General features: G+C 41.5%; 2 protein-coding genes across 2 annotated transcripts; both read right to left on the bottom strand.

The window, feature by feature from the left end:
* Positions 1-11,126: 11,126 nt before the first annotated feature.
* Positions 11,127-12,086, bottom strand: LOC147580597 (olfactory receptor 2B8-like). The gene has a single exon (XM_086705928.1). It carries the CDS (start codon positions 12,063-12,065, stop codon positions 11,127-11,129), a length of 939 nt encoding a protein of 312 aa, XP_086562054.1. The 5' UTR covers positions 12,066-12,086.
* Positions 12,087-21,891: 9,805 nt separating this feature from the next.
* LOC112853448 (olfactory receptor 2B8-like) lies at positions 21,892-22,830 on the bottom strand. Its single transcript, XM_025916984.1, has one exon. The coding sequence runs from the start codon at positions 22,828-22,830 to the stop codon at positions 21,892-21,894; it is 939 nt and encodes a 312-aa protein (XP_025772769.1).
* Positions 22,831-25,670: the final 2,840 nt, after the last annotated feature.

Below are 25,670 nucleotides of genomic sequence, written 5' to 3'. Positions count from 1 at the left end.
AATGGAATATTACTCGGAGATCAACAAGAATGAAATCTTGCCATATGCAAGAACACGGACAGAAATAGAAGGCGTTATGCTAAGCACAATAAGTTGGTCAAAGAAAAATACTATGATTTCATTCATATGTGGAATTTAAGGAACACAACGGATGAACATAGGGGAAGGGAAGGAAAACTAAGATAAAAACAGAGAGGGAGGCAAACCATACGTGACTTAAAATACAGAGAGCAAACTGAGGGTTGCCGGAATGGGAGGTGGGCAGGGGATGGCTAGACGGGTGATGGGCATAAAGGAGGGGACTTGTTGGGATGAGCACTGGGTTATACGTTATAAGCAGGTGATGAATCATGAAATTCTATTCGTGAAATCAGGGAATGAGGGAAAAGAGCTAGAGCCATCAGAAAGAGGAGCAGAGAGGGAGAGACGTTCTTAGAAATATGTACCTCACGATTCCACACCACTGGATTTGCACACATCTTACGTGTTTTAAAATATAGTACAACAGAATCTCCAAAATGCATTCAGATATAAGGGTTTATGACCTAGAGTACACTTATTCGAAGAATTCAGTTACATTCAAAATCTCACTACTAGTTCTGCAAATAAACATTTCGGCAACATTGCCTCTGTAACTAAAGGACTGTATTTGTGAAAGCTACACCAGGTCTTTCTTCTTCTTCCTTGTTGTTGTTGCTGTTGCTGTTATGGTAGTAAAACAAATAAAAACTCAATCAGAGACACGCTGAAAACACCACCGTTGAGTGACAGTGCTTCCCTTTTGACCCACAGATGCTTAAAAGTACCGGTTTAATGGGGACATTTTGAATGCCCCTAAGACTTTTGAAGTCTAGCACAAAAGCATTCCTAATACAGTGGATTAAAACGGTATTTGAGACAGTCTCAATGTGCAACAACCTCTCACATTGGATGCCAGTTCTGTTACTTGTTAGTGTCAAATAGCATTTTGTGAGATGTCACTTCAATTGTGTTCTTTTTTGATGGTAATTAGTATACAGAATGGCATTTTTTGTTTTGTATATTCTGTTTATTTTTGTTTTACTGAATAACATTTTCTCTCTCTATACAACCTGAATATCCCCTAACTCACACCTGGTCAGAAGAGGGAATAGAAACAAACCATGTTTCCATCTCATGAACACCCATAAGAATAAAATAATGAGGGGCGCCTGGGTGGCTCAGTCAGTTAGGCGTCCAACTCTTGATTTGGGCTCAGGTCATGATCTCACAGTTTGTGACTTTGAGCCCCTCATTGGGTTCTGCACACAGTGCGGAGCCTGCTTGGGATTCTGTCTTCCTCTCTCTCTGCCCTTCCCCCAGTCACACACTCTCTCTCAAAAATAAATACATAAACATTACAAAAAGATACATACCTGAAAACAGTATGTATTTATATATATATATATATATATATATATATAGAGAGAGAGAGAGAGAGAGAGAGAGAAAGAGACAGAGAGATACAGACAGAGACAAAAAGACAGAGACAGAGAGAGACAGAGAGAAAATGTTATTAGGTAAAATAAAAATAAACAAAATATACAAAACAAAAAAATTGTCATTGTACGTACTAATTACCATCAAAAAGAACATAATTGAAATGACATCTCACAAAACACAATTTTACAATAATAAAGAGAACTGCCTCCACTGTGAGAGGGTAAATGCTTAGTACTGACACACCTAAGGTGATAGACTAGTAGTTTCCAATTACTAGATTAGGCCCATGCTGACACAGAACTCTCAAAGTTTTAGTGGAAGAATACATATGTCCACACAACGAGATGCTAAGTACGCAAACTACACATTTTAAAGACAAAAGATCACAAGATGCTGTCTGTATTTAAGACATTTCAAATGTATAACATTCATGATATGTTTGACATACACACGCTGCCCTATCCGGTTCCTGAATGAATCCTGAAAAAGTGTGGGCAAGATTTCTGCAGCCTCAGTGCTACGACTGAATCGCTGTTGCTTGCTTGATGCTTCTGTCTCACGGGTCTAAGCTGACCTCAGACATATGGAAACAGGCCCCCGATGATGAGGGAGGACGAGAAAATGAGGGATATAGCCATCACTACATAGAAAATGACAGATGTGATGAACACGGACAGGGCTGTAGGGCAGGTTCTATGGAAGAAGACGATGAAGTAGGATTTCCAGGGCGTGTAGTTTATTCAGGGAATGCTCTCGGGATAAACGGGGTGAGGGTAGAAAACAGCAGAGGATGTTGCTAAGCAAGGTTGTGGTCTCCAGTGGAACAGAGCAGGAGCCTGATCCCATGAGATGCTGGACAGGACTCTCCAGTAGAAGCATCCATCTGTGATGGTAGAAATACTCTGTCCTCACTGTCCAATACTATGCCCAGTCTCCATCTGTCATACCTGAGCATTTAAAACATTCCAACTAAGCAAGTGAATTTTATTTTATTTTTTTATGTTTTTAGTGGGAAACACCTTTGCTTGTTCTTTTTGTTTAGACTAAGTTACAGAAAAGAGTACCAAAAGTGAATGTCCGTACGCCATCACCTGAATTCCAGACTTATCAGCATTTTGTCACACTTGGCTTCATTTATTGCCTCGTGTCCTCCCGCTTTTGTTTGCTGGAGTTCTTGAGTGGAAATCGTAAAAACAAATTTGCATCCTAATACGTTTCACTAGCAATCTGTAAAATATGGACATTTCCTGAATCATAATTTTATCGCACTTAAAAAAATTAATAGGTCCCTGATATCACCTACCACCCTACTGCACTCACATTTCCTGTACTGAGCCAGGAATGTCTTTTTCAGTTGTTCAACAAGTCAGGCTCCAAAAAATGATCCCCACGTTGACTATATCTATTTTCTTCAAAAATATAAAAATTTATGATGGAAGACAAAAAAACAACCGGAAAGGACCTCAATAACCAGTGGAAATGAGAGGCTAAGGTGTCAAGTTCTATTCAAAATAGGAAAAGATATGAAAGGTGACTTTGGAGCATAGGCACACACGTATATAATTTCATCTTCATGAAAATAAGTGTTACTACATTTTGCAAATTAGTTGAAGTCCACCATAGAAAATGAACAGAACCTGGGTCCTTCTGGTGAAGTCAGCGTAGCATCCCAGAGTTTAGACATGCACTCTTTGAGCCTCTTTCATTAACAGTCTCGTGCTTTCCACCCAGTATTTGCTTTGAAAATGCTAGAACTCCTGGAACACAGTTTGGACTCAGTAAATGTCAGCTACACTGGTACGAAAATGTTGACCACAAATAGATATGCCATCATGCCCTAATTATTTTTACTACCTGGTGATTCCTCTTGTGTTTTCTGACACGGCGTCTAACTGCAATGTCTGTTATTAATAAGCCTTTCCAATTGTCTACAACGCTACAAGTGACATGCTATAAAATACAGTTCAGAATAACAAAGAATTTGGGATGAGATGAACTCTATGTGGAGGGTTTCTAAGAAGGCAGGTGCGGTGAGGGCTGCGTTCGGGGGAGGGAAAAAATACTCAAACCCTGATACGCTAACGGCTTTCTCTGATGTCCCCCGCATCCCTTTCATTTGTGCCCTTCGGTAAAACTAAGGTCACAGCTTGCTGCTGTCTGCTACATAACCCATACGAGGCAGGAACAGCACCGTATGTTAACAGCACGGCTCTGAACCAGCAGAGGCGAAGCTGAGCGGTTCTGTTTTGGTGAATCCCCTGCAAACTCCATCTGCGCTTTGGGGCCAACGGAATCTCCCTCACACCGAGCAACCCCCTGCGACACTCCTGGAGAGAAGCTCTGGTTTCTAGATAGTTGTTGAAATGAAATAAAGCCTTCTTTTGCGATGAAGGAAAAAAACTCGGGGGAGAGAAGGAGTTCGCCTTCCTGGCACATGATACAGGAGCCTACCCACCTTCCCATTCTTTAAAACAAACAATGAAGATGGCTCAGGGAGTTTTCACTCACAACCTGGACCTGTACACATTCTGAGAGGCTTCGAATTGGGTCCTATGCAGAAATAAGTCTCAAGAGGTCTAGTAAAAGTGTGAGATTTCTGAGTCATGTTATGAAATGAGAGTTCACCCAGCTCACAGTCCAGGAAAATGCCAACATCTCTGGGTGTCACGTCTGACAGTCCCAGGCTGGCACTGGGACCCTCCTGGGTGCAGCACCCCACCAGGCTGACCGAGACCTCCTGGCCTTCGTGGGAGGAGAGTCTGGGCCATCCCTGGGAGCCCGTTCAGACTTGTGTCCCACTTCTGCCTCCCAGAGATGCCGTGATAGAACCATGGAAAACCCAGGACAAGAGTGTTGGCTGCAAATATTTTTGGAAAAAAAGAAACATTTTATTTTCTCTCTGAAAGAAAGCTCACCTGGTTCTTGTCCTCAGAGACAATCAACAGAGGGTGTGCGGTCTCAGGGTTCAGAGAGTGTCTACTCGAAATTTTTAGACACTTTTCTGCCAAGCAGGATTCGGGGGAGGAAACCTGTAGCCTCCTCCTCTTCATTCAAAACAGACGTCATTAGTGTTGAATGGGTGACAGCCGGTCCCGTTCAGACAGCACACTGTCCTCTGCTACTTTACTCAGCAGACCAGTGGATGTGCAGATGTCCTTTGAAAATGCTGGTAGGTTTGCACCGCGTTTCCACTGAATGTCCTTCTCTTCCTGGGCTAACCTCGGAAGAACTGCTTCTTGGCCACGTTCTAGAAGTTGCTTCCGGCCCTCAAATTCAGAGGGTAATTCCAGCCTTCCTTTGCACCTTCCTTCTCCGCTCTGAGGGTGTTTTGCTTTGAATGCTTATTAAACTCTGACATATCAGCCACCTGCTTTTCAGGGACCCGAGAGCCTTGGCCTGCGGCGAGGGGCAGCCTGCCCCGGGGCCTCGCCAGCACGCACGTGGGTCACCTCCGGGTCCTCCTCATGGAGCAGGGTCAGGACCTGGTTGTGCTTCTCACACAAAGGGCTCTGCCCGCCCCTTCCCCTTGCTCCTGGTGGATGGGAAGGAGCTGGGCAGTGTCCCTTACCCTTCTCGGGTGCCCCTGGACAGGGGTGACGGCAGAGGGGCGACGGGACTGTCGTGTAGGTGAGACCAGGATGGCCGGCTGCAGCCGCCATGCAGGCTGAGCGCACACGCGGGCTGCCGGGGTCCCCGCTCGTCCAGCACATGGGGCACTTGGCTTCTGCCTGGGGTCCTGCCGGGCTGGGCCCATAGGACTTCCTACAGGAGGCTGGGCTCCCCAGGGACAGGTGCATACACCCTCACATCTCAGTCCTCACCGTGCTGGCGCCTCCTAGAATCCTGGGAATCTTTGGGCCTTTGGATTGCAGCTGCCGGGAGGCGCCCTTCCTGGGCCCAGGCCATGGCTCAGCCGGACAGATGCTCCCGCCTGGATCAGCGGCCTCTGCTGATGCCCCCTTTCCGCTCAGGCAGCAGAAAGCTGGGTTTAGAGTTTATCTAATTTTGATGAGTTTAAATTGACAAAGCTTCCTGTGGGCACTTTCTACTCTCTTGGACACCACTGCTTTGGAACATGAATTGCATCCGACTCAGGCCTGCTTTGTCCTTGGCACCTTTTGTACATCCCACAGACTGTCACTGGCTGTGAACTGCCCCCACTGGGTTCCCCAGACCACCTGGCAATGTGGCTTCCTTTCAGATGACGGCAATTCTGTCACGAAGGGAATGGCTGTGAACCTTGGAACCCAAACTCGTACCAACTAGGGTTTGGATTGGAGCCCCAGCAGGTAAAGAGCGCGTGGGCAGGTCACGAACAGTGTTCATACAAGAGTCCATTCGTGATCGTGTGCAAGGATAGAAGGACGGGCCCTAGTGTACCTTACACAACACCTCAGTGCAATCACACACACAACACACATGCACATGCACATGCACACATGCACATGCACACACATACAGATATACAAACATCATGTCATTTCCCTAATCCATCAATTAAGTAAACACTCAGCTTTCGTACTGCTTTTCTCATCATCTTATTGCTATTTGTACCACTTGAAGGATCATCATTTCTTACTAACAATAAATTCAAATAAAGGTGCACTGACACAATATGCATTACATGTGTCTTCCCCCTTGTAATTTTCACCACAGTGTTTGTAAAACGCCATACCTATTTTAGAGCTTTTGTTAAGTCCCATGAGACAAAATGAGCAAGTAGTGTAAATATAGACACTGTGTTCTAAGCAGAGAGCACAAATACAATCTAATTTCAAAGATAATAAGGAACCAAAGGAGGGACTTGAAGCAGATATTCTAATATTTTTACACATATGCATAGTCTACTGTTCTAATACTGAAGGGCATATTTTATTACCACTCAATATGAATATTTATTTTCCACTTGTGCATACAGAGGAATATGAATGTACTACAATAGAATGGATGTCTAGGAACGACCTGTTGACATCTATACTGACAAGTAAATTTAGTTCTTCTATCTGGTGAATATCCACAGTCTGTAATTGTAGACAATAAACCATATATGCAATCAATACAGATTTGTTTCTTTCAAGAATTATTCCAAATGGAAATGAACTAACTTGCCAATTCCTACAGCAACACAGAGACCAAGTTATATTTCACTCACCTTTATTCGCCTTCCCTGTGGATTCAAAGCTATTCCCTACCTCCACTGCAAGTTACTGCCTAAATACAGCTCTGAGGATAGGAACGCAGACATGTAGAATCAGAGCCTGCAGGAAACGCAAAGGTTGACTCTACCAGCACTGGGGCATCTGTACATTTTTCTGAAGCAAAAGGACACTTTCTCAGGTGACTTCACAGGTCCTCATGTGACACCAGAGATCTGCACTCTGGCTCTCGGAGGTAGAAGATGAAGGCAGTCACAGACTCTAAGTATGGTTTCCTGAGAACGGTGACCTCCCTGTGTGTCTGTGAGACCCTTGCAACCAGGCGAGAGGGAGGTATGACTCTGAGCTGTGGCTGGGCTGGCACACAGAACCAAGTCCTTTCCCCTGCTGACGACTCTGGGGGAACGGATGCCCCACGCTCTTAATGAGCCCTTGTCACTGAGCTGCCCAGACATGGCAATCCTCAGGGACAATGACTGTGGACGACAATGCCAGACAGACCTAATCTGTCTCTTCTATTAGTTCACGTATCTCTTAGAGGACAAGTAACTCCCTAGACCTCCTCAGATACCGTAGCTCCCATCTGTGAATGACCTACATGTTTTATAGAACACTAAAGATTTTTTCCTCATAACTGACCAAAATATATACATATAAATATGTAAGGAAGAATCCATTCCCTTACTTAATTTTAAATTTAAATATGTGAATAAATTCTTCATTCAATCTCATTCATAATGACCTTATATTGGATCACAGAGCTAATAATGAAGCACATTCTAATCTTTAGCATGAATATAAAGGAGGGCAACCAAATTCTACCAAACTTCCAATATAGTTATGGGGAAAAAGTCTTAAATCCTCTAAAACACTGTTCAGTTTGTACCCGAGGGTTCTAACGATTAACTGAAATAAATTTTTACAGTATCTATTTTTTAAATACAATGTACATGGGTTTTTTTGAAACTCAGCTAGTCTCTGCAATCAAATTCCAAATCTTTTTAAAATAAATATATATATTTTAATTTACATCCACATTGTGAGTCTATAGTGCAACAGTGATTTCAGGAATAGAAGCCAGTGATTGATCCCCTACCCATGACTCCCAGTGCTTGTCACAAGTGTCTTCCTTAATGCCCCTTGCCCATTTAGCCCATCCCCCCTCCCACAACCTTTCAGCAACCTCAGTTTGTTCTCTGTATTTACCAGTCTCTTATGTTTTGCCCTCCTCCCTGTTTTTACATTACTTTTGCTTCCCTTCCTTTATGTTCATCTGTTTTGCATCTTAAATTCCTCGTATGTGTGAAGTCATTTTGTCTTTCTCTGACTTATTTCACTTAGCATAATACCCTCATCCACGTTGCTGCACATGGCAAGATTTCATTCTTTTTGATTGTTGAGTAATACTCCATTGCATATATCTTCTTTATCCGTTCATCTGTTGATGGATATTTGGGCTCTTTCTATAATTTGGCTATTGTTGATGGTGCTGCAATAAACATTGGGGTGCATGTGCCCCTTCGACACACTACACCTGTATCCCTTGGATAAATACCTAGTAGTGCAATTGCTGTATTTTAGGGCAGTTCTATTTTTAACTTTTTGTGGACTCTCCATACTGTTTTCCAGAGAGGCTGCACCAGTTTGCATTCCCACCAGCAGTGCAAAAGAGATCCTCTTTCTCCAAATCCTTGCCAACATCTGTTGTTGCCTGAGGTGTTGAGTTTAGCCATTCTCGCAGTCATGAGGGGATATCTCATTGTGGTTTTACTTTCTGTTTCCTTGATGATGGGTGATATGGAGCATTTTTTCATGTGTCTGTGGGCCATTTGGATGTCTTCTTTGGAAAAGTGTCTATTCATGTGTTTTTCCCATTTCTTCACTTGGTTATTTGTTTTTTTGGGTGTTACGTTTGATAAGTTCTTTATAGGTTTTGGATACTATCCCATTATCTGATAGGTCATTTGCAAAAATATTCTCCCATTCCATTGGTTGCCTTTTAGTTTTGCTGATTGTTTCCTTCACTGTGCAGAAGCTTTTTATCTTGAATTCATTATGAATCAATAGTTGATTTTTGCTTCTGTTTCCCTTGCCTCTGTGATGGCTCGGGTCTTGATCTCAAGGTCCGTGAGTCCGAGCCCCATGTCAGGCTCTGTGGTGACAGCTCAGCTCCTGCAGCCTGTTTCAGAGTCATGTCACACTCTCTCTCTCTCTGCCTCTTCTCTGTCTTTAATAAATAAATAAGTATTAAAAAACTTTTTGAAAAGAAAAAAGAGGGAAAATAAGGCAAAAGAGCATGATCCAAGAATGAGAGAAATAATATTGGCGAGAGTACAGAGAAAGAGGAACCTTCTTGCACTGCTGGTGCGAATGCAAACTGGTGCGGCCACTCTGGAAAACGGTATGTAGGTTCCTGAAAAAATTAAAAACAGAAATACCCTATGACCCAGCAATAGTGCTACTAGGTATTTATCCCAAGGATACAGAAGTGCTGATTCAAAGGGCCACATGCACCCCAATTTGGATAGCAGCACCATCGACAAAGCCAAAGTATGTGACGAGTATAGATGTCCACTGAGAGACGAATGGATAAAGAAGATATGGGATATATATACGATGGAATATTACTCGGCATTCAGAAAATGAAATCTTGCCATTTGCAACAACGTGGATTGAACTAGAGTATGTCATGCTAAGCAAAATTAGTCAAAGAAATACAAATATCATATGACCTCACTCATATGTTCAATTTAAGACAGAAAACAGGTGACTATAAGGTAGGGAAGCAAAAATAATATGAAAATGGGGAGGGCGATGAAACATAAGAGACTCTTAAATACACAGAACAAACTGAGGTTGCTGCAGGGGTGTTGGGTAGGGGAATATGCTAATTGGGCAAGGGTCTTTAAGGAGGACACGTGCCGGCATGAGCATTGGGTGTCCCATCTGTGGGATGAATCACTGGAATCTACTCCCGAAATCATTACTGCACCATACCTTAATTAACTTGGATGCAATTTAAAAAATTAATAAAGTAAAAACTAAAAGGAAGACTACAATGTCACATTCACTTGTTATGGGATGTTTCTATTTCTTACTCATCACTCAGAATTGTATAACAGTTATTTCATAATAAGATGGCTACTTGTAAAGATAAGACATATGGAGATTATTTTACAATTAACATACAATCCTATTTTGTTTAAGTTTCCTCCTGGGGAATCTGAGCAATCTGCACAGAACATGGGATTTCCTGGGAAATAGTATTCATTTCCCATATTTTCATAGTATGTCGCCGCATTGAAATATATGGGGCCCTTGGGGGTGTGAGATATAAAAGCCTTGATCACTTGAAGTCTGGATAAAAGTATTTGAAAATGGTATGAAAAGAGGATCTAAATATACTTTACCCTTTAAAACTTTTCCTGCATTACTATAGGTAAAACATGTAGCATATGAAATAGGACTTGGGTCATGTATTGTTCCTCCATGATAATGTCCCCAAAAGTCATTTGTAATGAACGGGTTGGATCACGAACTGAATCTCACCAATGTGCACACTGTACATTGGTGCTTCTCTGACTGTGCACATAATGACACGTGAGCACCACCTGGCATGTTACTAGATCAAGGTCCCAGTGTCACTGGCAGGTATGCATCATGCCCTCACCCTCTGTGACATGAAGTTTATATAAAACCATTGTCATACCTGTGAGGTCACACAAGGGCCTGATATCTGAATGGCTTTATCAGGATTGATGTTACTAGGTTTTTCTTTGACCTAAAAGTTTTTTACACTGTTGCCCCACGTACTTGTGTGAAAGAGCTGTGATACAGTCAACTTATGGACCGTCTATCAGAGCCATGATCAAAATTCAAGAAAAGGGATATGCCTCCAGCAATTTCTAGAAAAAACTAAAATATTAATATTTCTGGTGTGCTTGGGTGGCTCAGTAGGTTAGGCATCCAAATCTTGATTTTGCCTTGGGTCATGTTGTCACAGTTTGTGAGTTCCAGCCCCTAATCAGACTCTGTGCTGGCCGCTCAGATCCTCCTTGGGACTGTCTCTCTCTTTGGCTCTCTGTCTCTCGTTCACTCTGCTCTCTGTCTGTCTCTCTCTCTCAAAATAAATAAACATTAAAACAACTTTAATATATTAATGTTTCTGACACTGTATCTGTGGTACATATTATTATTGGCTGTGGTTTTATCATATGCGTGTAGATGTCTATTTGCAATTACAAAAGAAATAGTGCTCCCAAAAGGGAGTGAAATAACAAAATCTTGTGGAGGTTTTTGAAATGAGAATATGATGCAGATGCTCTAAATCAGAATCTCTGGAGGCTGCAATGAATCCATGAACTCAGAGTTTGAACACTCACTTGCATGAAAGAAGGAGATAACAAAATCCCCTTGAGAGTTGTCAGGGGAAATGTTGTATGACACGTGCAGGACACAAAAGCATAAAGACTCTGAACTCAAATTCTTCCATCAGAGGGTCTTGCCCAGTCATCTGGAGTCATTGCCCCCACAGAATACCTTCCTCATTGCTCCCGTCACATCCTTGTTCCGCAGGGTATATATGAAGGGGTTGGCCATGGGGGTGACGATGGTGTAGAACAGAGAAATGAACTTGCCCTGATCCTGGGAGTAGTTGTTGCTGGGCTGGAGGTAAGCATAGATGGCCGTGCCATAGAACAGGGAGACCACCATGAGGTGGGACCCACATGTCCCAAATGCTTTCCTCTGTCCTGCGGCTGACTTTATTCTTAACACTGCCCTGACGATTCGACCATAGGAGAACGTGATTAATGCCACAGGTATGAGGAGAATGATCACACTGACAAAGAAGAGCTCAGACTCATTCACAGTGGTGTCAACACAGGCAAGCTTGAGCAGTGGGGGGACCTCACAAAGGAAATGGTCTATTTTATTTCTCCCACAAAGTGGCACAAGGAAGGTGAGCACCGTCTGCAATGAGGAGTTGGCAAAACCAATGAACCACGACGCAGAAGCCATCAGGGCACAGAGACGGGGGTGCATGATCACTGTGTAGTGCAGGGGCCTGCAGATGGCTGCATAGCGGTCAAATGCCATCACCCCCAACAGAATGCATTCTGTGCATCCCAACCCTAGAGAGATGAACAGCTGAGCTACACAGCCAGTAAAGGAGATAGACTTGTCTGCTCCCCTGAGATGAACCAGCAGCTGAGGAACAGTGCTGGTCGTGTAACACAGGTCCAGAAGGCTTAGGTTGGAGAGGAAAAAGTACATGGGAGTCTGCAGGTGTGGGTCCAGGCGGGACAACGCAATGATGGTTGTGTTTCCCAGCAGGGTGAGCAGATAGAAGATCAGAAGAACCACAAAGAGGACTCGCTCCAGCCAAGGCCGGTCAGAGAAACCCAGCAGGATAAAGCCCGTGAAAGAACTTCCATTTTTCTGGTCCATCTTTTCTTACCACATGTTTCCTGTCAAGATCAAGTATTTAGTAATTTTTAAAAGAAATCTTAAAAAAGAAAACAACTTGGTAGGGGGTTGAAATGATCTTATGAAAAGACAAGGGCATGGAATTTATTAGCAATAACGTGAATAAATGATGTACTCCCTGAAATTGACATAGCTTATACCAATATAGTTTCACATTATCGCCAAAAGTTAATTATTAATATTTAATTACAGATAAGTGAAATAATGGACCTTTTGTTTGCATCAGTCATAGGAATATAAGGTGTATCAGTCTGCACTTACTAGAACTTAAAGTACTATAAAAATATATGTATGTTGCAGATTTAAGTTATGTAAAAATGTATAAGGGAGAAGGAGAGATGTTATTATAAACATGTGTCTCATGTTTCTACACAACTAGATTCGCACACACCACACATGCATTAAAATATAATATGGTGACACCTGAGTGGCTCAGTGGGTAAGCACCTGACTCTTGGTTTCAGCTGGGGCCATGGCCTCATGCGTCGTGGGTTCAAGCCCTGTGTTGGACTCTTCACTGACAGCACTGAGCCTTCATGGGATTCCGTGTCTCTCCCTCTCACTCTGCACCTCCCCTGCTCCCTCATTGTCTCTCTCTCAAAATACATAAATACACATTTAAAAATACATGCATATATATGACCACTTACTGTGGAAAAAACATGCCGATATAGGAACTTATGACCTAAGATGTACTTATATGAAGAATTCAATTACATTCAAAATGTCACTACTATTTCTGCATAACCATTTTGGCAGTATTGCCTCTCTAATTAATGTATCATATTTGGGAAATTCACATAGGATTTTTTTTTGTACTTAGTAAAACAAACACTCAATCTGAGAGAACCCAAGAACAGTACCATTCAACTACATTGCTTAACTTTGGCCTGAAACGTGCTTCAAATTATACCAATTTAACAGGAACTCTGAAAATTCATTGGCCATGCAGAGCCAGCTGGAATCTGAACTCTAAAATCCATTGACCAACACTTACTCTTCCTTCTGCAGATTTCCATCTCACACGTTACCCATTAAATTTCATAAAAATCCTGAAAGAGGTAGGATTATTCCTTATCGACATCCTAATCAGAATAAACATTTTAAAAATTTACCCAACCATGTAAGTATGTACAACCTGTAATGTTTTACATCACTCCCATGATAAAATAAATAAAGAGATAAACACACAGAGATAAAGACAGATACATTCTCAAAGCAATGATGGGTCATAGAACTATAATGCAAAACTTATAGCAGTATAAGGAAAGATATAAAGAAACCAATATTTTGGTATTATACAAAATCTCAGACATCCGTCCACATTACGTCAATGATCACCTTTCTGGGAGCTACCTTGCAGAGTTAGTGACACTGGACCAAACACATTGCCAGGTTCGAGGCTGGGTGATGACCATTTTCTACCCGTGCTTACTACTGAAGAAGATGAATAGTTATACACTGACCAAAGAGGCACCAGAAAGTGAGTCCTTCAGTTGTATCATATTCAAATGGTTGGGCATACCGTGCATTTTTAATTCTTCTAAGACTTTAAAATCTGAATCAGGTTCAATGGGGAGGACCCATTGGTGTGTGAAAGAAACAGGTACAGGGGCGTCTGGGTGGTTCAGTCGGTTAAGCGGCCGACTTCGGCTCAGGTCATGATCTCGAGGTCTGTGAGTTCGAGCCCCGCGTCAGGCTCTGTGCTGACAGCGCAGAGCCTGGAGCCTGTTTCGGATTCTGTGTCTCCCTCTCTCTGACCCTCCCCTGTTCATGCTCTGTCTCTCCCTGTCTCAAAAATAAATAAAACGTTAAAAAATTAAAAAAAAAATAGAAACAGGTACAAAACGGGCATGAATATTCATAATATTTGAAGAGACGACACGGTATTTCACACTATTTTATACCTCCTTTGATTTCACATAAACATATGATCAGTGGTCTCCACACAAAAAATCTGTGCAGAAAAATTTTTTTCATAGAAATAATTATACAGTTATTTGTGACAGGCTAAGTGTGCAACAACAGATTGTGTTCTCTAACACCTGCTCAGAAGAACAAATAAAAACAAATCCTGCTTCGGTCTCACGCACAAACGCACACATATCGATATATTTACCTGAAATAAATTGCCCACAAACTTTTTAATGTGCCTAATTAAGAAAGCACTACCAAGGTGAAGAAAGGCAAAACTAAAATGTAAATTCATCCCAAGAAAACACCGATATGCTACTGCACCTTGAGAATAAAATCACGATATATATGTTAACAATATTATGTCAATCAGGACAAAGAAGACAGTTGAGAAAAGATAAAATCCTGGTGAGATGAACATGTACATATGATTTGCTGCTTTCCAGGATCGTGTGTGTGTGTGTGTGTGTGTGTGTGTGTGTGTGTGTGTGTATGTGTGTATAAAAAATTATGTAATGATTACGTGACAGGTACAAAAATGATTATGATTTTCAGCTGAAAAATAAAATACCAGACAAATGAGATGTGCACTGAAGCAGACACAAGAATGTCATCGTCCCTATATGGAACAATTGCCCCCAGTGTGTTGCTGGAGAGCACGTGGGGAGGGAACTACAGCACTCACATCATAGTCTACCATATTATGCTATTGTTTTTCTCATCACAATTCAGGAAAATTATTATCCTTTAGTGACACCAGACATAGGAAAGATCAGGCTGCAAAATGCGTTCTTCCATCGAGTCTCACGAGTATGTTCTGCTGATCTGGGTCACTCTGTTCCTTCCTCGTCCCCTTCTTCACATCCACACCTCTTAAACCTTGTACAACACACAGAGGCAATCTTCCAAGAGAAAGGACATGTGTCCACTGAGGTTAATGGGAAATTTCATTTCATTTCCTTCTCACCACGTTTAAAAAGATGTTGTAATTGGGGACACCCAGGTGGCTAAGTCGGTTAAGCGCCCACGTCAACTCAAGTCATGATCTTTCAGTTCGTGGGTTCAAACCCCATTTTGGGCTCCATGATGACAGCTTGGAGCCTGAAGCCTGCTTCAGATTCGGTGTCTCCTTCTCTCTCTGCCTCTCCCCTGCTCGCACTGAGTCTTTCTATCTCTCAAAACCAAATAAACATTTTTAAAATTTGAAGAATGGTGTAATTAGACAAAGAACCATCATTTTGTTTGGTAGCATGAAACAAATAAATGCAGTAAGATGCATTGATTCATCTGAGACAAACTATATAAATAAAACTGGCTGGAAATAGTGAACATGTCCTTCCTGGGCACAGGAGCAAAGTACATGTCCCTAGCAACTACCATGATATGACACGGTACAGGAAAGCCCAGTGATAGATTACACCTATATTATTACTTTGCATATAAGAGATAAATACTTGAAAAAAACTACAAATTATACATGGAGGGAAAGAAATGTTATTAGTGAAAATAAAAATTAACAGAAGCTACAAAGACACTGCCAATCTATGTAATAATTCACATCAGAAAAGTATATAATTCAAATGACATCTCAGAAGAACACAATGTTACAGTAATAACTAAGAGAAATGCATCAAATGTGAGAGGTTAAATGCTTAGTACTGACACACATACGGTGATGGAGTAGGAATTTCCAATTACCATAATAGCTCAATGCTGACATACAATTCTAAGTTTTAGTGGAAGAATACATATGTCCACAAGACTAGATACTAGTGTATGCACACTACACGTCTTAAAGGAAAAGATCTCAAGATAATGTCTCTATTTAAGACATTTCAAATATATAACATTCACTGATATATTTGGCATACACATGCTGCCCTATCCGGTTCCTGAATGAATCCTGAAAAAGTGGGGGCAAGATTTCTGTAGCCTCAGTGCTACGAATGAATCACTGTTGATTTCTTGATGCTTCTGTTTCATGGGTATGAGCTGACCTCAGACATACGAGAACAGGCCCCCAATGATGATGGGGGATGAGAAAATGAGGGGATACAGCCATCACTACATAGGAAATGACACATGTGATGAACACTGACAGGGCTGTAAGGCAGGTTCTATGGAAGACGATGAAGTAGGATTTCCATTGCGTGTTGTTTATTCAGGGAATGCTCTCGGGATAAATGGGGTGAGGGAAGGAAAACAGCAGAGAATGTTGCTAAGCAAGGATGTGGTCTCCAGTGGAACAGAGCAGGAGCCTGATCCCATGAGATGCTGGACAGAACTCTCCAGTAGAACAATCCATCTGTGATGGTAGAAATACTCTATCTTCACTGTGCAATACTATGCCCACTCTCCACCTGTCATAGTTGAGCATTTAAATGTGCTAGCTGAGACATTGAATTTTATATTTTATTTAATTTAATGAATTTAAATGTAAGCAGCTTATGTGGCTACTTACTAAAGTATTGGACAGCACAGCTCTGGAGCATGAATTGCAGTCCTGTCTTGGCATTGGCACCTTTTGTCCATCCCATAGTCTGTCACTGGCCGTGAGCTGCCCCCACCAGTTCCCCAGACCGCCTGGCAATGTGGCTCCCTTTCAGCTGAGGGAAGTTTTCTCATGAAAGGAATGGCCGTGAACTCTGGAGCCCAAACTCATACCAAGTAGGGTTTGGATTAGAGCCCCTGTAGGTAAAGAGCGTCTGGGCAGGTCACCAACAGTGTTCATACAAGAGTCCACCCATGATCGTGTGCAAGGATAGAAGGACTTTACACATCACCTCAGTGCAATCACACACACACAGGAACACACACACACACACACACACACACACACACACACACACATGGACACAAGTTGTCTTTTGACAATGTGGTCTCGAGTGGCAATGATAAATGAATGAACATTCAACTATCTTCATAACTTTGTCTCTTTCATATTGGTATTTGCATTCCCATGAGTGATCATCACACCTTGTTAACAATAAAGTCAACATAAAGATGCATTGAGATAATATTCACAATATGGAATTTCCCTGTTGTAATTTTCAACATACCATTTAAAATCTCCATGCATATTTTAGATATTTTGGTAACCCATAAGGGAGTAAATGAGCATTTAGAAAATATAAATACTCATAATGAGTTTTTGCATAGGGAACAAATATTATCCCATTTCACACGTAGTAAGGAACCAAAGAGAAAGCATGGGAGCATGTAATCTAATAATTGTACACTTATGCAGAAAGGGCACATTTTATTATCACTAAACGTGAATATTTAATAATTTTCCACACGTGCATCTGGAGGTATAATGAATGTACTGAAATAGAATGAAAAGTCTAGGAATGACTTGGTGGCATTTCTAATGAACAATTAAATTTAGTTATATTATTTGACAACTTTCCATAGTCGGTTCCTTTAGACAACTGACCATACATGCAAATCATTTAGTATTTTTGTTTCAAGAACCTTTGCATCTGAAAATAACCCAATTTGCCAATTTCTAGAGCAACACAGAGACTTCGTTCCATTTTACTCACCTTCTCTCACCTTCTCTATTTGATCTAAGCTATTTCCCTACCTCCACTGCAAGTTACTGCCTAAATACAGCTCTGGGGATAGGAACGCAGACATGTAGAATCACTGCCTGCAGGAAATGCAAAGGTTGACTCTACCAGCACTGGGGCATCCGTACGTTTTTCTTAAGCAAAAGGACACTTTCTCAGGATGACTTCACAGGTCCTCATGTGACACCAGAGATCTGCACTTTGCCTCTCGGAGGTAGAAGGTGAAGGCAGTCCCAAACTCTCAGTATGGTTTCCCGAATACAATGACCTGCCTCTGTGACTCTGAGACCCTTACGAGCAGGCGAGAGGGTGCCGTGACTCTGAGATGTGGCTGGGCTGGCACACAGAACCAAGTCCCTTCCTCCGCTGATGTCTCCTGGGAAAGGATGTCCCACACTCTTAATGAGCCCTTGTCACTGAGCTGCCCAGACATGGCAATCCTCAGGGACAATGACTGTGGACGACAATGCCAGACAGACCTAATCTGTCTCTTCTATTAGTTCACGTATCTCTTAGAGGACAAGTAACTCCCTAGACCTCCTCAGATACCGTAGCTCCCATCTGTGAATGACCTACATGTTTTATACAACACTAAAGATTTTTTCCTCATAACTGACCAAAATATATACATATAAATATGTAAGGAAGAATCCATTCCCTTACTTAATTTTAAATTTAAATATGTGAATAAATTCTTCATTCAATCTCATTCATAATGACCTTATATTGGATCACAGAGCTAATAATGAAGCACATTCTAATCTTTAGCATGAATATAAAGGAGGGCAACCAAATTCTACCAAACTTCCAATATAGTTATGGGGAAAAAGTCTTAAATCCTCTCAAACACTGTTCAGTTTGTACCCGAGGGTTTTAACAATTAACTGAAATAAATTTTTACAGTATCTATTTTTTAAATACAACGTACATGGGTTTTTTGAAACTCAGCTAGTCTCTGCAATCAAATTCCAAATCTTTTTAAAATAAATATATATATTTTAATTTACATCCACATTGTGAGTCTATAGTGCAACAGTGATTTCAGGAATTGAACCCAGTGATTGATCCCCTACCCATGACTCCCAGTGCTCGTCACAAGTGTCTTCCTTAATGCCCCTTGCCCATTTAGCCCATCCTACAACCTTTCAGCAACCTCAGTTTGTTCTCTGTATTTACCAGTCTCTTATGTTTTGCCCTCCTCCCTGTTTTTACATTACTTTTGCTTCCCTTCCTTTATGTTCATCTGTTTTGTATCTTAAACTCCTCATATCAGTGAAGTCATACGAATTTTGTCTTTCTCTGACTTATTTCACTTAGCATAATACCCTCATCCACGTTGCTGCACATGGCAAGATTTCATTCTTTTTGATTGTTGAGTAATACTCCATTGCATATATCTTCTTTATCCGTTCATCTGTTGATGGATATTTGGGCTCTTTCTATAATTTGGCTATTGTTGATGGTGCTGCAATAAACATTGGGGTGCATGTGCCCCTTCGACACACTACACCTGTATCCCTTGGATAAATACCTAGTAGTGCAATTGCTGTATTTTAGGGCAGTTCTATTTTTAACTTTTTGTGGACTCTCCATACTGTTTTCCAGAGAGGCTGCACCAGTTTGCATTCCCACCAGCAGTGCAAAAGAGATCCTCTTTCTCCAAATCCTTGCCAACATCTGTTGTTGCCTGAGGTGTTGAGTTTAGCCATTCTCGCAGTCATGAGGGGATATCTCATTGTGGTTTTACTTTCTGTTTCCTTGATGATGGGTGATATGGAGCATTTTTTCATGTGTCTGTGGGCCATTTGGATGTCTTCTTTGGAAAAGTGTCTATTCATGTGTTTTTCCCATTTCTTCACTTGGTTATTTGTTTTTTTGGGTGTTACGTTTGATAAGTTCTTTATAGGTTTTGGATACTATCCCATTATCTGATAGGTCATTTGCAAAAGTATTCTCCCATTCCATTGGTTGCCTTTTAGTTTTGCTGATTGTTTCCTTCACTGTGCAGAAGCTTTTTATCTGGAGTTCATTATGAATCAATAGTTCATTTTTGCTTCTATTTCCCTTGCCCCCAGAGATGGCTCAGGTCTTTATTTCAAGGTCCATGAGTCCGAGCCCTGTGTCAGGATCTTTGCTGACAGCTCAGCTCCTGCAGCCTGTTTCAGGGTATATCATACTCTCTCTCTCTGCCTTGTCTCCCTCTTTAATAAATAAGTATTAAAAAAACCTTTTAAAAAGAAAAAAGAAGGAAACAGGCAAAAGAGCATGATCCAAGAATGAGAGAACTGATATTGGTGAGAGTACAAAGAGGAACCTTCCTGCACTGCTGGTGCGAATGCCAACTGGTGCGGCCACCTGGAAAACGGTATGTAGGTTCCTGAAAAAATTAAAAACAGAAATACCCTATGACCCAGCAGTAGTGCTACCAGGTATTTATCCCAAGGATACAGAAGTGCCCATTATGCTAGGCGAAATTAGTCAAAGAAAAACAAATATCATATGACTTCACTCATATGTTCAATTTAAGACAGAAAACAGGTGACCATAAGGTAGGGAAGGAAAATAATATGAAAATGGGTACGAGGACATAACATAAGAGACTGTTAAATACATAGAACAAACTGAGGTTGTTGCAGGGGTTTTGGGTAGGGGAATATGCTAATTGGGCAAGGGTCTTTATGGAGGACACTTGTCGGCATGAGCATTGGGTGTCCCATCTGTGGGATGAATCACTGGAATCTACTCCCGAAATGATTATAGCACCATACGTTAAGTAACTTGGATGCAATAAAAAAAAATTAATACATTGAAAAATAAAAGAAAGACTACAATGTCACATTCACTTGTTATGGGATGTTTCTATTTCTTACTCATCACTCAGAATTGGATAACACTTATTTCATAATGAGATGGCTACTTGTAAAGATAAGACATATGGAGATTTTTTAACAATTAACATACAATTTTATTTTGTTTAAATTTCCTCCTGGGGAATCTGAGCAATCTGCACATGACATGGGATTTCCTGGAAATAGTATTCATTTCCCATATTTTCATAGTATGTCGCTGCATTCAAATATATGGGGCCCGTGGGATGTGAGATATAAAAGCCTTGATCACTTGAAGCCTGGATAAAAGAATTTGAAAATGGTATGAAAAGAGGATCTAAATATATTTTACCCTTTAAAACGTTTCCTGTGTTACTATAGGTAAAATATGTAGAATATGTACTAGGACTTGGGTCATGTATTGTTCCTCCATGATAATGTCCCCAAAAGTCATTTGTAATGAACAGGTTGGCTCACGAACTGAATCTCACCAACGTGCACACCGTACATTGGTGCTTCTCTGACTCTGCACATAATGACACGTGAGCACCACCTGGCATGTTACCATCTCAAGTTCTCAGTGTTACTGGCAGGTATGCATCCCACCCTCCCCCTCTGAGACATGAAGGCCACATAAAACCATTGTCATTCCTGTGAGGTCACACGAGGGCCTGACATCTGAATGGCTTTATCAGGATTGATGTTAGTAGGTTTTTCTTTGACCTAAAAGTTGTTTTGCACTGTTGCCCCACCTACTTGTGTGAAAGAGCTGTGATACAGTCAATTTATGGACCTTCAATCAAGGCCATGATCAAAATACAAGAAAAAGGGATATGCCTCCAGCAATTGCTAGAAAAAACTAAAATATTAATATTTCTGGTGTGCTTGGGTGGCTCAGTCAGTTAGGCATCCAAATCTTGATTTTGGCTGGGGTCATGATCTCATAGTTTGTGAGTTCCAACCCTTAATGGGACTCTGTGCCGGCCACGCAGATCCACCTTGGGATTGTCCCTCTCTTTGGCTCTCTCTGCCTCTCGTTCACTTCTGTTCTCTGTCTCTGTCTCTGTCTCTCTCTCTCTCAAAATAAATATACAAGCATTAAAACAAATTTAATATATTAATGTTTCTGACACTGTATCGGTGGAACATATTCTGATTGGCTGTGGTTTTATCATATGTGTGTAGATGTCTGTTTGCAATTATGAAAGAAATAGTGCTCCCAAAAGGGAGTGAAATAACAAAATCTTGTGGAGGTTTTTGAAATAATAATATGATGCAGATGCTCTAAATCAGAATCTCTGGAGGCTGCAATGAATCCATGAACTCAGAGTTTGAACACTCACTTGTACAAAAGAAGGAGATAAGAAAATCCCTTTGAGAGTTGTCAGAAAAAATGTTGGATGACACATGCAGGACACAAAAGCATAAAGACTCTGAACTCAAATTCTTCCATCAGAGGGTCTTGCCCCCCAGTCATCTGGAGTCATAGCCCCCACAGAATACCTTCCTCATTGCTCCCGTCACATCCTTGTTCCGCAGGGTATATATGAAGGGGTTGACCATGGGGGTGACGATGGTGTAGAAGAGAGAAATGAACTTGCCCTGATCCTGGGAGTAGTTGTTGCTGGGCTGGAGGTAAGCATAGATGGCCGTGCCGTAGAACAGGGAAACCACCGTGAGGTGGGACCCACATGTCCCAAACGCTTTCCTCTGTCCTGCGGCTGACTTTATTCTTAACACTGCCCTGACGATTCGACCATAGGAGAACGTGATTAATGCCACAGGTATGAGGAGAATGATCACACCGACAAAGAAGAGCTCAGACTCATTCACAGTGGTGTCAACACAGGCAAGCTTGAGCAGTGGGGGAACCTCACAAAGGAAGTGGTCTATTTTATTTCTCCCACAAAGTGGTACAAGGAAGGTGAGCACCGTCTGCAATGAGGAGTTGGCAAAACCAATGAACCACGATGCAGAAGCCATCAGGGCACAGAGACGGGGGTGCATGATCACTGTGTAGTGCAGGGGTCTGCATATGGCTGCATAGCGGTCAATTGCCATCACCCCCAAGAGAATGCATTCTGTGGATCCCAACCATAGAGAGACGAAGAGCTGAGCTACACAAGCAGCAAAGGAGATAGACTTGTCTGCTCCCCTGAGATGAACCAGCAGCTGAGGAACAGTGCTGGTCGTGTAACACAGGTCCAGAAAGCTTAGGTTGGAGAGGAAAAAGTACATGGGAGTCTGCAGGTGTGGGTCCAGGCGGGACAATGCAATGATGCTTGTGTTTCCCAGCAGGGTGAGAAGATAGAAGATGAGAAGAACCACAAAGAGGACTCTCTCCAGCTGAGGCCGGTCAGAGAAACCCAGCAGGATAAAGCCAGTGAGAGAACTTCCATTTTTCGGGTCCATCCTTTTGTACCACCTGATTCCTGTCAAGATCAAGCATTTAGCAATTTTTAAGAGAAATCTTCAAAAAAAATCAAAAGTTGGCAGGAGGTGGAATTATCATGTTATAAGACTGGTCATGGCATTTTATAAGTAACTATTTGAATAAATGGTGTACTCATTAAATTGATCAATTAGTTCCACTTTCGTTCCACATTACCATAAAAAGTCAATCACTAATGAGGAGAGTAGTCAAAATGGCGAAACAGCATGGAAGTTTTTTGTGTGTCTCATATCCATGAAATACAGCCAGACTAACACTAAACCATCCTACACTCCTAGAAAACTGACTGGAGGATTAACACAACAATGTGCACAACCTGAAGCACAGAATTCAGCAGGTACGTGGCATGGAGAAGTGAACTTGGGGAACGAGAAGGCGCAGGAAGGGAGGTGCTTTTGCGAGCAGAGAGAGGATGGAGACTGCGGGGGGTGGGGGTGGAGAATACACAAAAAGCACCCCTCCACAAAAGCAGCTGGAGGAAAGTGGAAAATTGGGAATGGCTGCAGGGACTAAACTAAAAAGGGAGAAAGGAGAGGGCTTAAATTCCACTAAGACTGTAAACAAAGGAAGCGCAAAGGCTGCAATTCCGCAGCTCCATACCTGGCAGTGCTCTGGTGGGAAAGGTGAATCCCCAGGAAGAGAGTGGGGTCTGGGAGATTCCCAGGCCACACGGGGAAATGCGGTTCCACTGCTGGAAGGATATTTGGTAGAGACTGTTGAAGCCACCTGGTCCCAGCAGACCCCGGAAGGCAGCCATGTTCACTGATTCTGGGGCAAGCTTGTTGAAGGCAAAGCCTGGTGCCAGATGTGTGTTGCGATTCTCCATGGTCCCTGAAACACTGAGGCTACACTGTCTCGCGCTCTTTCTTAGGGGTGGGCTGGCACCTGGCCACAGTCTCGGGGCACCAGCGACAGCAGAGTCCAGTGGGCGTTCCGGGTGCAGCTGACATTCGGCCATTGCTCATTCAGCCATTTCTCAGTGAGACCCTCTCGCAGAGGGGCTGAATGGGTCAAGGCCACAGTCCTTCGGAAGTAAGGGGCCAGGGAAAACAGCTGCATCTGAGACAAAACTCGGGAGAGAGGTGCTGCCTGGGGCCTGGTCACGGAGAGTGAGAAAGCAGGGAGTGGACAGAGCTGAAGACAGAGGACTGGTGTGTGATTGCTGCTCTGGGAGAACAGACTGGGTAGCTGGGTGGCGCCATTTTCACCATTCCTGCCCATGCGCATATGCACCTATGAGCGAAGCAACAATCCACCCCAGTAGTCTAGCAGCGCCATCTAGTGGAGAGCAGAGCTGTTACACAAAGCCCTGCACAACTGGGCGAACTTTGCTCTTCAAGAACAAAACCTCACCACCAGATTAATTTAAGGACTATAAAGAGCTACAGGGACTGACCTCTAAGGGAAAACGAAGTAGTTTCAGTCCTACTTCAATCTCTTAGCAGGTCCATCTATTCAATTTTCTTTCTTTCTTTTTATCCTCTTTTACACTTCTTTTTCTTGACTACAGAAAGAGAAAACATTCATTTTTATTTTCAATTATTAAAAATATTTTTCATGAATTTTTATTACTATATTTTTTACTTTTGTCTAAAGTTTTTCAAATTCTACTTTACATCCATCATTTTATTTTAGTCTACTTCAGTGTATTCAACTTTTCCAATTTTCAAATGATCTCCTTTTTTTTCACTTTTTTCCCTTTTTTGTTTCTTTTTCTTGAATGCAGAAAGAGAAAAACTTCATTTTTACTTTCAATTTCTATTAAAAATATTTTTCTTTAATTTTTATACCATATGTGTGCTTTTATGTAAATTTTTCAAATTCTATTTTACTTCCATCATTTTATTTAGTCTAATACAGTGTATTCACTGCTTCAAATTTTCAAACAATGTCTTTTTTTCTTGTTTCTTTTTTCTCTCTTTCATTTCGTTTCTTTTTCTTGAATATAGAAAAAGAAACATTCATTTTTATTTATAATTTTTATAAAAATATTTTTCTTTATTTTTTTCTACTATATTATTTACTTTGGGTATATTTTTTCAAATTCTATTTTATGCCCATCATCTCATTTAAGTCTACTTCAGTGTATTCATTTTTACAAATTCTCAAACGATTTCCTTCCCCCCCCCTTTTTTCTCTCTAATCTGTCAAACCACTTTCAACACCCAGACCAAAACACACCTAGGATCTAGCATCATTTATTCAATTTGTGTGTGTTTTTAATTTTTTAATTTTAATAGTTTTTAAATTTTAGTTTTTTAATTTTAATTTTTCTACTTCATTAATTCCTGTTCTCCCTTCAAAATGACAAAATAAAGGTACACACCCCAAAAGAAACAGCACGAAGTAACGACAGCCAGGGATTTAACCAACACAGATACAAGCAAGTTGTCTGAACCAGAATTTAGAATCACAATAACAAGAAAACTAGCTGGAGTAAAAAATAGATTAGAATCCCTTTCTGCACAAACTGGGGGTTGATCGGGGGTTGGAGGGAGGGGAGGGTGGGTGATGGGTATTGAGGAGGGCACCTTTTGGAATGAGCACTAGGTGCTGTATGGAAACCAATTTGACAATAAACTTCATATATTGAAAAAAAATAGAATCCCTTTCTGCAGAGATAAAAAGGAGTAAAATATAGCCAGAATGAAATTAAAAATGCTATGAGTGAGCTGCAATTACAGATGGATGCAGCGGCAGCAAGGATGGATGAGGCAGAACAGAGAGTCAGCCATATAGAGGACAAACTATAGAAAATAATGAAGCAGAAGAAAAGAGGGAGATTAAGGTAAAAGAGCAT

Source organism: Puma concolor, chromosome B2, assembly GCF_028749965.1.
Source record: "Puma concolor isolate L17-30 chromosome B2, mPumCon1.1.hap2, whole genome shotgun sequence".
Classification (NCBI taxonomy): domain Eukaryota; kingdom Metazoa; phylum Chordata; class Mammalia; order Carnivora; family Felidae; genus Puma; species Puma concolor.
The sequence above is the reverse complement of the archived record's forward strand: the minus strand, read 5'-3'. Positions and strand labels throughout refer to the sequence as shown.